At 27.9% G+C, this 17511-nt stretch overlaps 1 protein-coding gene across 50 annotated transcripts in view; it reads right to left on the reverse strand.

The window, feature by feature from the left end:
- The window catches only part of LOC107455144 (collagen alpha chain CG42342), a 160818-nt gene that overhangs the window by 43472 nt on the left and 99835 nt on the right, over positions 1–17511 (reverse strand). For 15 of the 50 annotated variants that reach the window (XM_071182524.1, XM_071182521.1, XM_043050047.2 and 12 more), the window contains exons 5-12: positions 15416–15451; positions 14975–15001; positions 10527–10562; positions 7349–7417; positions 3807–3860; positions 2702–2800; positions 1397–1441; positions 597–632 (exon numbers count right to left, since the gene is read on the reverse strand). In XM_071182524.1, the coding sequence (XP_071038625.1) occupies positions 597–632; positions 1397–1441; positions 2702–2800; positions 3807–3860; positions 7349–7417; positions 10527–10562; positions 14975–15001; positions 15416–15451 (402 nt within the window). The remainder of the gene's footprint in view (positions 1–596; positions 633–1396; positions 1442–2701; positions 2801–3806; positions 3861–7348; positions 7418–10526; positions 10563–14974; positions 15002–15415; positions 15452–17511) is intronic. The other 35 variants (XM_071182531.1, XM_071182539.1, XM_071182526.1 and 32 more) reach the window with 3 other exon arrangements.

Below are 17511 nucleotides of genomic sequence, written 5' to 3' on the forward strand. Positions count from 1 at the left end.
GAAGTCGAACACTTTACTGTAGAACAGTTTAACGAGAACCAATACCGCACACCCTCGGTCGCTACACAGACTAATCCAAGTGGTCACTCACTCACACACTGACCCGCAGCCAGCGATGCTTGACTTCGGTGATCTGCTGGGAACCGTGTCTCAACGATAAATCCACTGCGGGAAGCATAAATTTTACATAAATGGTTTTACAAAAATGCCCTATTTTAAAGAAATATTTTGAAATTTTTAATACTAAAAAATTAATAATTTGTTTTTCAGTTAAATTAAGTAATAAGCTTTATTAATTAATAAAAATTAAATTAATTAATAAGCTTTATTAATTAAGGAAAATTAAATTAATTAATAAGCTTTATTAATTAATGAAAATTAAACTAATTAAATTAATTATTAATTGATGAAAACTAATGATAATCTTTATTAACCCTTCGCTTACGGTGCTTAGTATGATGAAGCCTGTCATTCTGATTCACCTGTTATATCAGCCTTAAGCAAAAGGTTAAGGAAAATTGAGTTAAATAATAAGCTTTAATGAATTTATTTATACTTAAATTAAAGGTTAAGAGGTGAAATAAGATTAGTATTACCTTAGGCCCGGGAAGTCCATCTTTACCCATTGGACCCTGTAAAAAATTGAAATATTTTAATATTATTTTGTATTGACAACAATTAAACAACATTGCAATGTATTGCACATAATTGTACAATGTATTGCACATAAATGGCGTTTATGGCACGTTATGGTATGATCGTGTTAGGATGTTATTGATTAAAAAAAAGGAAAATTTATTTTGCTTATTTGGGAACTACGTTTTGAAATGTAACTGATTGCAGGTAGAAATAAAAAGGCATTTATTAGAAAAACTTACAAGTTTTATCTGGAAATTAGTCTGATTTTGCTATTTTTTCACTTTGTTTTCCTCACTGGTGTTTTGACAGGTCTCAAAAGCATTATTTCTTTTTTGCTTAAATTTTAGTTAATGATTTGTAACGTGCATACTTTTCCTTTTTTTTTCCAACAAAAATTATAAAAATATACGCTGCGGGCAGACATTGTACATAATATATAAAAATAGAAAATTTTAGTTACAACTGAAAAGGTAAGTAGATAAGGGAGGGAAGTAAGAAAAATAAAATTGCTATTTTTAATTTAACAATTAATTTATTAACTTTAAAGTGCATTTCATACCACTTTCAGAAACTTTTATTTTATTTACTTATAAATTTTAAACAGTGTTTATGCCAGTGAAATAAAACAAAACTTTTTTTATAGCATACTATTATTCTTTTTTTGTATTTACGTAGCTTCTAAGAATGCTAAACACCTCTTTTATCAAATTATCTTTTTTAATTAGGGTAAACAATAAGAGAAAAAAATGAAGCTTACCACTGGACCAGGGGAGCCTGAAGATCCTGGTTCACCAGGAGGACCCTAAAATATAACAAACAGAAAAAAATGAATTTGGTGTACTATAAAAATAGTTAATAACACTTCTTATAGCAACTGATAAAAAGTTTAAGGCTTTGAAGATACGGTAGTAATTTATGCCATTTTTATGTAATATAAACGGTATAAAACAACTTTTGTGTTATAGATACTTTAAAAATATAACACAAAAAATATTTATAACATAAAATCGTACTTGTTGGTGAGGAAAGTTGAATGGTTAAAATAAAAATATAACTTTATATCTACTTGATGTTTTATCTCGGTCTTAGTTAAAAATAATTTAATGATTACTTCAATAAATGAATCTAAATAATTTTAAATATTGTTAAAATTTTTAGATTCGTTAAAAGTAATTTGTTAAAAATAAACTTAATTATAAATAATTTTAATGAATCAAAATAACTTGAATGCACGTTTTCTCAAAATAAAATTGGTCGTTTAAAACGCATAGAAATATTTCATTTTTCTGCAGCTATTCAGTTTAACATTAAAGGTTATTCAGTGAAAGTAATAAAATAATTATTTGCTTCTCACCTTTTAAAAACTAAAACTTTTTATTCGAATAAAATTTATACACCAAATTTACATAAGTGAAGACAGAACTGATTTGTTTTCTAGAATTTTTCTAATTTCCCCAGAATTTTCGATGCAATTAACTACTGTGCTTTTTTTTAAATGCCTTTTCTTGAAGAAAAATTCCTCGAATTTAAATTATTATTAGAATAAAATGCATACTTCAAAATTTCATAAATAAAAAAGAGTGTCTTGAATTAAGAAACATATTAAATTTACAATTTTTTGATTACTTATTATGCGTATCAAACTTAAAAATTGAAATTTTAAAATAAAGCAATTAATTTTAGTTAAGTATTTTGAAATTTTTTTGACTTTTTTATCTTATACATAAGAACTTTATGAATGAAAATATGTCTGAAGGAAAGAATAAACTTGGTTTACACTAAAACTTTCTTTTTTTCTATCAGGTATTCAATCGGAAAATAAAAATTATATAGCAAAATAAAATTATAAATTAAAATTTTATTTTAAAGTTTTTAAATATCTATGCTGCTTTATCCTGGAGGAATCTCAAACCTCCATGAATAAAAACACAGAGGAAATACATAAAATTGCTGAACTCCAAAAGTTATTGCATTTTTTTAAAGGGGAAATGAAAAAATTATTTGATAAAAAATGATGAGTTATCGAGAAGATTCATTTTTAAGTTTATAAAAAAATAATTACCGGCTCTCCAGGCAGTCCAACTCTTCCGTCAAAACCAGGCAATCCCGTAGGTCCGGGTGGTCCAGATGGACCAGGCGGACCTGGACTTCCAGGTTCTCCCTATTTGATAAATTAAAGATATTATTTTAGTTTCTCTTTTGTTTCTTACGGAAAATAAATATATTTTGAAGAGGAAACTATGGTGTTTTAAAAACATTTTCAAATTCATTATAAAATACTTCTTTACTATAAATATTTGTGAAAACGTTTAAGGCAAAAAATAAAATTTGTTTTTTATTCAAATGTATGTTGTTAGCCATAAAAATGTTATGGAAAATTGAAGTTAAATAAATGGTATGTATGATTTGATTAATCCAAGTGTTAGAAATTGAGTTCCTTTCAGTTTTTATCGAGAATTCATTTAGACTTTAGATAATGTAAAGAAAGATTTTCTATAAGTATTTAAAAAATTTTTTTTTTATGAAAATCCAAACTGATTTGAAATGTACGAACATTTATTTCTGTTGGTATTTAAAAATTATTAATTTAATTTTCCGTATTTTTTTTAAAACTATTTATATCTCTTTTTTTATGCATTATTTAATCTTGATAGTTTAGTGGAATTTTATACTAAATTCTTTCTCTTCAGTAACAAAATGTAAAACAGGAGATTTGAAATTGGTTTAGAAATTCTAAAAAAACATATTTTAACAGTCATTTTAGATCATTTGATTGAAATTCACTTTTAAAGTAGGAATTTCAGTTAAAATTAAAAAGTGTATAAAATAGCAGATTCCTTAAATTTTCGACCAAAGTCGAATTTCGTTCACAATAATGTGAAAAATATATATTTTTTAAAATTTTCAAAACAATTTCTTTATTTAAATTTGAAATAATTGGAGTCCTGCATTTGAGATGATATTTACGTAAAGCAAAATAAAAATCATGACCAAACATAGTTAGGATACAGACAACTATTTCTATGACATAAACATACATAATCCTTAGAAACAAGACATGAAACGAAACAGTTCTGTTTTATGCAACAGTTGAAGTTTATTTACATTATCCTAAAACTAATGGAGTAAATTTTTGTTTAAACATGTATTAGAAAGGCTATACTTACTTTTAAAAGCAATAAATCACCAGGTGAAACTGTGACACCTACACTAGCTAATCCCTAAACATAAAAATAAAAAGAGCAAAACAACAAAACAAGTGTGCAATAAGTGGAGAGCTAAGTGCTAACATGCAAGAACAACAATTACATGCATTACATAAAGTTACTGTTAACTGTCTTCCAAGCAAAATAAAAAGTTAGTTTTGTTATAAATAAGAATTAAATCAGGTCAAGCTGCATATGCTTCTTTTTTAATTTTTAGTTTACAATTTTCTATAATTGATTTTATCTCAATATATCCTTGCATTTCTCTAGATATACTTTTATGCAATATTTATGAAGTATGTGTCATGTCAGTAAATTACTACATATTTTTTTTAATTCAAAAGTATTTTAATTTTTAAGTTATTTGTAAAAGTGTAAGTTTTGTCAAAAGTTTTCAGCATTAATTATTTTATTGAATTTGTAACATACCTAAAACTTGTTTCATTAAATAATTTATATTTTTCTCAATAAATAATTGAAAATAATTAAAAATGTAGGTAATTTATGCACTTTTGTAGGAATTTTTAAAACGAGCATTTTCTAAGAGCAAGTCATACTTTAAAGGGGCAAAATGAAATATTAAACTTTAGCATAAAATATTAATTTCTATAAGTGAATCAAGAAAAGTTTCAGTTTATAATATTAATATAGACGACAAGAGAAAGCTAATGATTAGTAACGGAACCGCTTAATTGCATGAAAACAAATAGTTTTATGCAATAGTTTTTTACCAACAATTATGCCCATTTTCATTAGACAAATATGAAACAGTAAAGCAGATGAAGCGAAGTTTTTTGATGATTTATATGAATTCTGATGAATAGCTCATGTCAAATTAATTTGGTTATGTATAATAATGTAAAAAAATTTAAAGTGGATGATGGATGTGTTCTACTAATATGTTATTTCCATTTGCTGGTATCACAAGCTTTTGAATTTACGATGAGGTATCACGAGAGCAGATTTGGATCGCAGTGACAAATTTTTGTTTTTAATGAGCAGGATGAGCATGGTATGCAAAACGAAATCGAACTAAAGTAAAGATTAAAGTATTTCCGCAACAGTTCGTTATGGACAAAAGGGTGGTGGAGATTAAGGTTTTACAATTATGCGATTAATGGCGGGATTGTGGCACTGTGGTTAGCACTGCGCACAGGCCGCCTTTACTTCCTAGTACCTATCGATCTGGCCGAGCTACGAGCTGCCACTTGGGGATAAAATTAACCACTTCATGTTTGATTAGAATGCTAAAATATAGATATATTGCAATAAAAGGAAACAATCCATTTTTATTGAAAATACATTCACAAAAGTTTTTTTTCTAAGATAAATTATTGAAATATGCGATTTTTTTTATTTTCAAGCAAAAAGATAAGGAACTGAAATTTAAGGTTTTTTAATCGCTTTTATTTAAGCACTAGAACGCAAAAAAGAAGTTTAATTGTAAAAAAATAAAATTATAATTTTTTAAGTAAATTATATATTAATGGAATTTCATTTGTATTCAAGCAAAAATAATCTTACATTAAATTTAAATATTTGCATTATTATCGTTTTCACTCAAGCATTGAAAGAATAAGGAATATAGTGCTGGTGAAGGAAAAAGATTATTTTTTATTTAAAATATAACAATAAAATTTTTTATCAACAAACAATTGAATAATGTGGAATTTTATCCTTATTTTTAAGCATAAAGAAATGAAAAGAAAATTAAAGGTTTTTGTTATGATCGTTTTTTCATTATTTCTTTTGCAGATTCAAAGAACTTTTGAAAATCTTTATCACTGTAAATTCTAAATATATTTTACATAAATTGCTTAATTAGTAAACAAAGTTTAAATGCTTTGAAAAAAGTAAGTTGAATCTAAAGTGTTAGTGAGCTTATTTAATATTTTCACAATAGATATTTGTGACAAGAATAAAAGAAGGTACTACATGTATGCGTATACTATATTTCTTTAAAAGTAAAACAATATATATATTTTTTAAAAGATTTCTATCAATAATTAAATGAAATTTCACGAATAAATATTGCCTAACGGGATTCGTTATTCATTTTTTTTCAACTGCATTGGGAACTAGGTGGCTGTTTTTGAATATTTTATATTAATAAGAATGTTTAAATTTTTTATTCTGTTATTCTCTTCAATAGAAAATATTATTAAACTACATTCATAAATTATTTTAATGCTAGTGGTTTTATTGTACATTACGTTGCTCTTTTAGATATATTTTATGCGCACACAATTTTTCTTCCATGATACAGTTCATTAGTAATTTTTTTTAAACGGGATTCATTAGTTTTGTTTACAATAGTGTTGGTTTTATATTTCTGCTCTCATTTTCAGTTATATCTCTCAAATAAAATATCTTACAAGTAATACCACCAAGAGGAAATGAACGCGTATAAAACACGTTTCTTTTTTATTATTATAATTTTTTCGTCTTTTCAAGGGATTTCGAAATAACTCAAACCTTAAAATCTCTTTACGAGTGTGGGAGACAGAATTATTGCATATTATAATATTGTATGATAATTATATAAATGTAAATGAAATGAACTATTTAATGAAAGCATAATTAATTTATTTAATTTATCTTTATTAATTTAAATTATTTTTGAAATTTATTTTTTTTGCTAAAACGATCTTCTGATACTGTCAAATATTGAAATTCATTACTATGTACGAAGTTACTTAATGTTTAAAAACTACAAGAAATATTTAAGAACTTGAAAAGAAATGTTAAAAATATATATTTTTGGTATTGTTTATAGCTAAATCTATTTAGCTCTAATTTGATAACTGAGTAAAAAAAAATTCATATTTATCTTTCATTTTACCAATTCATCCAATTTAATTTCCTTCTTATCATGATTACCTATAGCACTGATATTCAATTTGATTCCGTAACGATTTCAAATAGAAATATTTCCTTTGTGATTGAAAAAATAAATGGTTATATTAAGTTTCAACTGTTCAAACGTTAATTAATTAGTTTTTTAATTTTAAAATGCTTTGCTAAAAAATAGTTTGTTAGAGTCAAGTTTGATTCATTTTATGGTGAAATGTAAAAGCAATATCTTTTGAAATTAAAGAATAACACAATTTTGTAAAAAATTTAATTCGTTTTTATTAATTTATGCTTAAAAAGTTTAAAATTAAGAAACGGGTATTTTAGTTTTGCTCGGAAAGACAATAACTTGCATGATATATTAACATAAATAAACTATTAACATAAATGAATAGAAGAAATGAACTAACAAAACGAAAAAGGAAATAATAATAATAAAAAAAAACAATTTCTCCTTAACGTGCGTTAAAATAAATTCAACACAAATTAGAGACGATTCACAATGTTATGACGTAAGTAAATGGATGATCAAACGTCAAGGGGGGGGTAAAGGATGGAAGGGGTGTGCAATTATGGGAAGGGAGTGATGTGGGGTGTACAGAGATTCAATGCTAATGAAGGGGTTAGTCATCGTTGGAAGCATAACTGACCTTAATGGCTATAACCTCAGCGTAGCCGATGGTGCCACCATGTAGTCTTGTTATGGATCTTTTTCCACCCTGGAAATGGCAACAGAATGAATAATCTATGCACTCCTCTAAACAGGGAGGGTGAAAATATGTATAAATTAAGCACTTCATTTGTCCCCTCCTGAATTACAGCTCAACTGAAAAATTGAAACGGCTTCTGTTCCGTAATTGTTCACTGGCATGTTTTTGACTAACCTAGACATCCCTGGTGCCCACGATAAGTTGTTCAAAAGCATTTTCTCACTGTACGTGTCTATATATTATTCCAACAAGATCTAGGAGAAACGATTCTGCAGAACAATAAAATATGCAAATAAAAATAAACGCAAAATTTTTATTCTTTTTTCGGAAAAGAATTTAACAGTCGAACAGATAATTTCAGTAATTGATAATATATATTTATTGTTTTACATTTGAGTTTCGACTAGCTTTTATATTTTATACACAAAATTTTAACTATTAGTGTAATTGCAGTTTAATATTACTTCGAAAATTTATTCGTATAATGAAAATTTTTTTGTGCATTCTGTAACATTCCAGAGAAAATTACGGTAAAAAGTGCAGGCAGCATCGAACGTCGGAACTTTTTACAGTAAAAACAATTTTTACTGGAACATGTTATGGAACAAAAATTTGATGCATCATAATTTTTACTGTAATAATTACGTTGAACCACAGAATATTTTTTTTTATGGCAGGCACTTGGAGCTATTGTCCATTGGCCACAGAAAGTGCCAGAACTGCTACTGTCTTCTCGTTACCCAGTGGGCACCATTGGCGAAGCCACGGCGGTGAAGCAGCGTCGCCCACGTCACACAACCACAAACCCGATTATAGGGCGGGTCATATTCACAAAGAACCGCAGAATTACACTGATTTATAATCAAATAAAATGAATTTTACGGATGATGCACCTAAAGTTCCGGTACTTTATACCATAATTTGATCCGGAGTTTATAATATTGTGTTATACTTAAAATATAAAACAATGAAATTTTTTCAGTTACTAAAGTGCGCATTACTATTAATTGTTCGAATATTTGTAACGCTTTATTTAAAATTCAGTATGCATGAAAAAACCAAATTTACTTTTTATTATAAATCAACGCGTAGCACAAAATGTAACGTAATTTTAGATCTATCAGCATTTTGGTATTATTGTTATAGAAGATTAGTAGGGCAGAGTACATAGGTTTTAAAATTAAAGCAAGCATTTAATGAGCTTTCGTTAGGATGAAATTAAAGCCAAGGATAAAAAGATTGATTTAAAAAAGTTGGGAGCCATACAGGACGTGCAACTGAGTTTAGGGTCGTACTGCGACAATCTTGGAATCAGAAATATTTCTGTTTTATGAAGTGGACAGTTGGTATTACTTGTTCCGAAGATGACTTAGATCAGTGTTTCCCAAAGTGTGGTACGCGTAACCCAAGGGATACGGGAACAGTTTAGCGGGGGTGCGAAATATCTTGCAACATATGAAAATTTCAAAGAATTTTATTTAAAAACAAAACTAGCCATGAAAATTTACGATTACGTATTTTTCTACTGGCTATTTTTTGCAGAGTTAAACAGTTAATAATTAGTGGCGTCAACAGCTAGTTGTGATTTTCAACTTTTGTGCATTTTTTATAGTAAAAAATACATTCATCTTTTTATTAGGGGTACAAAGCATTACGAAAAATTTAGAAAGGGTACACAAAATTCATAAGTTTGGGAAACACTGATTTAGATGGATAACCTTTTCTCAAGGTTATCCATCAGGTTGACCGAGAACATTTTCACTTGACAACACTTCTAATGTTGCTTTAAAGTAAGGTGGACTCTCCTAAACGTTCTTTTAAGTTTGAAGGGAATTTTGTTAAACTAATTTGAGGAAATTAATCCAATTCTGCCATTTTGGTTTTTTGATTTTTTTTTCATTTAGATTAGCGTGCTCTAACTTTTCCTTAATGCATTTTAACTTTTAGTAACACAGAGTGTTTAATCTAGGATTACTTTTTCCAAAAATAATTACAGACCACAGAAAAACTGCTTGTGCCTGAAAGTTTACCTTTCTTTTAACTCCTATTTACTAAGAGTAATATAGAGCTGAACTATATCTTTCCGCTTAGAATGTATTAAGGTCACAGTTTGCCAATGCGATGTTTTGACTATAATCTCCATCCTAAATGGTCTATGTTAAGAAAAGAAATTTTTTTTTTCCTTTTGAGACTTAACTGTGTAAAGATTAATTCATAAATACCAGAAAATAATCTTTATTTTACTTCTTGATTATTTTTTTAAAAAATGAATTGAAAAATCAAAATTTAAGAGGACAATTAATTATTCTTTTAATTTCTTTTAGCTTTTTGCCGCAGTTACTTTTATATTATTTACCCTTTCCATTGCGTTTTTCGTGTTTTTTGATAATAAAACGTTTTTATTAAAAAAAATATTATTCAGGCGTCTGTCCTTGCGAAAAATATTTTAAATTATTATGTTTCTCGGCATTTGTTTTGTTTATCTAAAAGCAGAAGAAATTATTCCAATCGAAACAATTTATAAAACTCACTTTATGATAAAAGATTTTAATATTATGGAATAGAAATGAAAAAAAAAATCAAAATTAATTTTTTTAACGTTATATTTACCATAATAAAAATTAAAAAAATATCGTTTCCATACAACCTTGGAAATAATTAATACGTGAAAACATTACAAATGTTACCGTACTTAGAAATTAGATCCTTAATAATCAAAAGTAAACCCTTAAACTACACATTATTTAGTAATTTATTATTTTAAATTATTTTATTTCATGAATTAAATTTTTTTAACAATAATAACTTAGTATTTGAGTATTTTTTAATTTAATAACAGCAAAAATATGTAATTTTATGCAATACTATTTTCACGTCTTAGATTCAAAAGTTAAAAAATTAAAAACGCAGTTATAGTTAAAAACAACATCTGAGGTTCACATAAATGAATGGTGATTATCTTACAGATGAACCATACCTCATAATGTTAATAAGCGCTATAAATTTTCAACAAATAGATATAAAAGGTTTTAATAATACGCGTTTAAATGTTTAATGAACTTTGTTTAATAAACTAATTATGTTTAATAAACTTTTTTTGCAAAAAAGAAATACTTACTTTCGTAGTTGTGAATAAATCAAATCCGCTTTCTCCCTAGAAATAAAATTATACAGAATTAATGAGCAATAAATCTTAATAGTCGTAATGCGCAATGAAGAAAAATATTTTCAGCAGATTTATATTCAGCAAATTTATTATCAACAGACCGATTTTTGAGAAACTTTAATTTAATTTGTCCTAATTAGAAATGGAAATATAATTTAATCTTCTTTAAAGGAATCATTTCTAAAATTTTTTATTTTATAACCGTTGTTAAACAGCCTCTCCAATTCTGAGTATACGACTATCGAACTCCGACTATTCAACTAATGGCTGTTCAACTCCGTAGTCTTGTAATTTTGAACCCAATCCAAAAGACGGGGGAACTCCTGGTTCAGGAGACATTCGCTTTAGAGGAAGACTTTTTGGATGGAATAAACCTCAGTTGCGTTACATGGAGAAGAAAACCACTAAAATCTTCCACGCTTAGCCTGATGTCAAAGGGACTCTAACCCATGATCCGTCTACCACTAAGGTGCCAGCCGGATGCGGAATAGTTTTCGGGTGCTAAACTTGACTACATAACGAATAATATTTAACTCTGTCCAGAGGAGTGTGTTTGGAATATCTACTTAAGCTCATTTATGTATATTATATTATATAAAATTGTAAAAACATTTAAAACAAAAGCAATTATTAAATATTCATATAGTCTAACAGTCATGTAATTGTTCAGTGAAATAAGTGTCAATGAGAGTGAAATAAGTAAAATGCTCTAGGAAAAATGTGAATTGCTGACAAAAATATTTCTAAACCTTGTAAACTCATAAATGAAAATATGTATTCTAGTAGGAATTAATTTCATTGAATTTTAATTTTCAATAAATTTATTCAACTTATTTTACAGTATTTAATTAAGGAGAATGCTGCATTGAGAAATATAGAAAAGTATTAAAATGTTTAATTAGCCAATATTAATATTAACAACGAAAAGAATTTAACATGACTAAAAAGAATTCTAAGCAACATAATTCCATCGTCTCAGAATATCGCATTTAAACTAATTTTTAAGCGAAACATTCTTGAATTTTAATTTAAAGTGATTCTCAAAAACATTGAGGAGAGAGAGGAGGGAAATTAAAATAGAGACGACCAAACGGTTTGCATTTATGAAAGTGTACTTGATTTAATTAAGGCAACCCTCTCTAATATTCTGATGATAGCTTTTCCTTTCCCCCCTCCCTCCATCCCCTTATGCTGAATTCATCTAACTATAGAATGTACTCAATCGTTTGGGGAAAATCTGTTTTTGACATGCCCATACAAAAGAGGAGCCTCTAGTTTTATGCAATATTGCATACATACATAAATTCTCTCTTTCTTTTAGATTTAAAATTTAGTAATTAATTGCTTGGAAAATGAGGTAAAAGTTACTCCAATTGTGATTTTTTTAAAAAGAAAAAAAGATACAAAAGAGTAATGAACAATGGGGACTCAAAGATTTTGTTTGAACTTTTAGTGAAAAATTTAGCTTTTGTTGGCGTGAATGAGATTTAGAAAAGTTCATACGAGAGTATATGAAATATGTCTGACTTATATGGATATGGAAATAAGCATTTTTAAAGATAAATTTTATTTAGTTCAAATGTTAAATTCAAATCACTCGAAAATGTTATAATCTACTCTATTTAATTAGAAAATATCTCAAGTTTACCAATTACGATAATATATATTTATGTTTCTAATTCTGTACAAGTGTTTCAACTGTATTTTTATTAATATTTCAATCTGTTTTTCATTTGCGAACAAATGAAATAATAATGTATTTTTTTTATCATTACAAATAAACAATCTACTTACGAAATGATCCACGGCAATTAAGGTTTAAAACTTTATTTTTGTACTTCCATACCATTCTTAATGGTATTTCATTACTTAAGAAAGTATTTAAGGCAGTTAACATTTACATTTGTATATTTGTAGTTCTAAGCTGTTCTCAATTCTTACTTGATTAAAAACGTCATTCGCTTCAAATATATGCCAATAGGAAATAGCAGTTAACGTGTTTCAAGCACTCAAAAACAGGCATTCATTTTCCAGACGTGAAACGGCTTTCGTTTCTTGGGATTTCGTTATTGAACATTCTCAATGGTATTTTTTTGTTGTTGTTTAAACTATTATAAAGGGTCTTTTATTATCTTCCAAGAAAGTATTTGAGGTTAAGCATTTACATACGTATATTTTTAGTTTTTGATTATTTTCTAAGGTATTTTATTAACATGAAATGGATTGAATCAATTGACAATAAATGTCGTATTTTTTATTTTTATGAATCTCGGTACTTCATTACTTAACAAATAATTGGATTTGAATCTATTAAGATTTACACTTAATAATCGTCACTGAACAGCCGACCCAATTTTCGGGATTACGACTACTAATGTTAACTCCGCAGCCTTGTAATTTTGAATCCAATCCAGAAGACAAGGGAACTCCTGGTTCAAGTACTGGGAGAAATTTGCCTTCGTGGAGAAGTTTTTGAAGGAACTAACCCTCATTTGCGTTGCATGGAGAGGAACGCCATGAGAACCTCACACCGTTAACCTAAGGGCAAGGGGACTCTAACCCATGATCCGTCCACCACTGTGGATATTTCACGTCACCACTGCGGTCGTGCAAGCCGGATGCGGAATTCGTATCGACCAGCCATCGCCGGGATCGAACCCCGGTTCACCTGATTGGAAGGCGAACGCTCTACCACCTGAGCCATTGTGACTCAAGATTTACATTTGTAGTTCTCAACGCTTCTAAGGAATATTTCATTACCTATCCACGAAGTGGATTCGTAGCTATAATCTATTCTCAATGTTACTATTCGCATCGTATTTTCGTAAGTTTTAACCATTCTCAGGACTTTTTTTTATTTAATCACCGTTGAAAAATAGCCTACGCAGGTAAAGATGGGCAATACCGTTCATTTCCCTAACATTACAGATTTGAAGTTGACTCAAAAGTCGGATAAACTATATTTGAGGGTGCCCCTTGATTCTCGCCACGATATGATCGCGGTTGAACGCCGAGCTGGGCGATGTTGAAACACAATCGTGATTCTGATTGGTTTAGATTTTAGCGTTTTTTTTTTAAATGTTCAACGGTTATAATTTCAGAGGTCCATTAGTTCTACGTTGGATACCGACTGGTAAAGTTACTTTTGAATCTGGTTAATAAGATCGAAGGTAGGTGGGCAGTCATAAAAAGGGATTTAAAAAAAAAATGTCACCGTTAGTCCGGTATCACAGACGCCATTTTCGATTCGTATTTCGTCGAATTTATGTGGCGATGGAGGTACATAGATTCTATTCATGATGAATTTAGACAGTATCTAACTGTTATTAGATAATTCTGTGCACCTAAATCTAAGAATATTCAAGCTTAATGAAGAAGTTTTCTTTTCCTTCTCTTTCTGCGCCTACTCCATTAATTTTAACTTCGATTCAAAATTCTTTTTATTGGATTTATTAATTGTGCTTATATTGGGTTCATTGCAAGCTTTATCCTATGTTTTGTTGAAATTTTCCAATGTTTTATTGAAATATCATTATGTTTTGGCCGCCATTCCTGTTACCACAGTGTTCCGCGCAAACAGGAATAGCGCCAAACATAAGTCGCCAATTTCGCCAAGGGGCACCATCAAGTATATTTTTACCCAAAAGTCGAGTAAAATTGATAAGTCGAGTATAAAAGCAAAATTAACCAAGTGGAAAGTTTCAGAATAAAACTGGCCTATCCTTGCTTTATATGGAATGAAGATCCATGAAAAATTTACATTATTTATCCGATAACAATGGGACTTGATCCCATGATCTGCGTACTGTTACAGATCGTTTGTGCAGGACCTAGCTGATACATGAGATTTGAAACAGACATTCCAGAAGAAAATGCAATATTCAACTTGAACGATTTTTAAGGATGATATATGTTTTGGTGAAAGATATTCAAATTTATATCTTTTTAGTTGTTTCTTTCTAATTTTATAATATTTTTTTGAAATTTAGAAATACAATTTAATGTTGAATTAAGCATCTAAATGATATAATCATGCCTTAGCTGTCATTTAAATGAATTAGGAGCTTCAGACTTTTCTAAAACAGCGCAACGAATGTAAATTTTTGGTACTTACGTGTTATCCAGCCGACCTTTTAATGCTAAATTTGCAAAAAAGTTTTAAATGGTTCAAACTTAAATATTATCTCATTTTTTGCATGTTTTAAGTTACATTTATGTTTGTCATTTTCTTTGTAATCAATTACTATATTAAAATAAAATTGAAAGATATCAAAATGATTTTGGCGTGATGTTGGCGAAAATGGTCGACAGGATAATTTATAAATACCAATTTTTTTCACTTACAAAGTGTACAAAAATTAGTGTTTTCAATGGTATTGAACAAAACAAAATAAAGTTACCTTATCTCCTTTTTCTCCCTTTTCTCCCTGAAACAAAGATAGAATTAAAATAATTGAATGCATAAATGTCAGAAAATTATTAAAAATACTTACTGTTTTTAAATTGATGTATGCTTTCAAAATTAACAAAAGATAAAGATACTAAATGGACGCTTCTTAACTAATTATGCATATTTAAAGACGTAAATATTTAAGAACAAGTCATTAACAACAAGTAAATAAAACAAGTCATTAAAAATACTTTTAAAATTTACTTTTTTCTATACGTGATTTTCATTACTTATCATGCAAGTTTAAACAAAAGGTTTCAATCTGCAACTAAAAATTTTGAATTATGTAAAGAAAAAAAAACAAGCTAAATTATTTAAAATTACTTATGAAATATTACTAAGATTTCGTTAGTTTGATTGTAAAGTTATAAATTAGAGAAAAAAAGCTTACTGGTTCTCCTTTAGGACCATCAATTCCAATAGCTCCCTAAAAAAAATTAAAAACAAAAGAAAGATAATTTAGGTAAATCAGTTCATATTTTAGCAATACAGAATGTATTTAGTCACACAGAATACTATAAATTAATTCGGTAATACAAAATTATCTAAAATTACTTCATATTTTATATAAAATATGAATTATATTTGAATGAAATATGAATATGATAAAATATGAATTATATTTATACTCATATAAATATAATAGTACATATTTTATCAATGTATAAATATTTGCTAAATACATATTTTATTAAATAATGCAAATTTTCATAGTAGAATAATATATAGTAATTGATGCTACAATCCTTTTTTTTTAAAGTTTTGTAATCAAAGATCTTATAGCATATTTATTTTAGAATTCTTTTCAAAAATTGAATCATTAAAAAACTATAAGGGATCCGCTAGAAAATCGACCAATGATTGCCGCTAAAAATGGCAAATCTAGCTGAGGTGGCTCAACATATAGCGCTTTTAAAAACGGAAACTGTAATAACCAAAGAGAGCATTCTCACCAAATGTTATCTCTTCCGTAATTCATCCTATCAGGTTGTTCAATTCAGCTGCGGCAATCTCATACTATTAAGCTAGGCAGAAGTGAGTAGTCTTTGTCGATAGATCTCTATTTTAGCATTTTGTCGAAAGCGCTTATTTTCACGAATTTATATATTACGAATTTATTTTACGATTTACATGTCATTTATTTGAATTTAAATTAATTTTAATGACTTAGTATGTACTAAAAAGATGTAATTTTTTTAAAGTTGTTATTTGGATTTGAATGATTGTTTTGAATTCTTAGAATTTTGTGGATTTACAATGTACCTAAGTTAGTAGCAAGAAAAGTGAGCTTGGTTTGCGAAGCGAACCATATAAGATTGCGTAGCAATTTTCGGGGGTTGGCGAGCGTCAGCGAGCAGGGGGCGCAGCCCACTAGTTAATATATATTAGGTGAAAAGGATTGGTAAAAATCAAATATTATTTTAATGCTCGATTTAATGATGATACTTATGTTTAACATAGGTATAAAGATAAATAACGATATTATAAAAGAAGATTTGGTATAAAACTTGAAATTGTACGTGTATAATGACCTCGTTAATAATTATTTGAAGAATTTATAGATCCTTATTTATGCATACACTTTATTTTCTTCAAGGTGTGGTATCCGCTTCAGCTTGGGGGAGATCTATAACTGCTATGAAAAACCTAATAATTGCCAATTACTACTCGATACAACTATTTAAGAAACGCGAATTAAAATTGATGTATTTTAAGGTAAGTCATTAAATTTCTTAAATTTGTTTCTGTTGGTGACATAGAAATGAAATGTAATGTTCAATGTAAAGTATCTCAAAAATATAATCCAGTTTCAAATGTAAAATCTATTCCCTATGAACGATATTTTTAAACAATTAAAATCTTATTTTAAATTTTATGTATAAAATTTTTTTTTGTTTAGATTTTCCTTTCGTATCATTTCGATAAAAGGTTATCACATTATTATTACATTAGTTACACAGTGACATTATTATTATTATTGTAATTATTTTTTATTAAATGTTTCTAAAGAAATTTGGAAGGATTATTAAAAATGATCATGATTAAAATCTGAAAAACAGCGTAGCATTGGCAAATTTCGACATTCCAGATGGATTGATGGCGAATGACGAATGCAAATTTTTTTGACATTTTATTTTTTTACTCATAACTTTGCCATCAATGGCAAGCTAAAAGTTGAAGTTTTATTTTGTTATGTCACCAGCATTGAACCATATTGGATTAGTATCTACCAATGCACAACTTCATATCCTTTAAAATTGTGAACTCAATTCAGGAATCTAAGAACTCTTCTTTTAGGACAAAATTGCCCACGTGAATACGCTCTAAAACGTTCAGCAAAAATATTGAAATGAAAAATGTCTGAGAACATGAAAACAATTCTTACAATAAAATAAATAGTAGAAAACAATTTTAATCTTTAGAAAAATTGAAGACATTTTAAACCATTTATTAAAATTAAGCCATATATTTTGCATTATTTTGAGT

The sequence above is a fragment of the Parasteatoda tepidariorum genome, chromosome 6, assembly GCF_043381705.1.
Source record: "Parasteatoda tepidariorum isolate YZ-2023 chromosome 6, CAS_Ptep_4.0, whole genome shotgun sequence".
Classification (NCBI taxonomy): domain Eukaryota; kingdom Metazoa; phylum Arthropoda; class Arachnida; order Araneae; family Theridiidae; genus Parasteatoda; species Parasteatoda tepidariorum.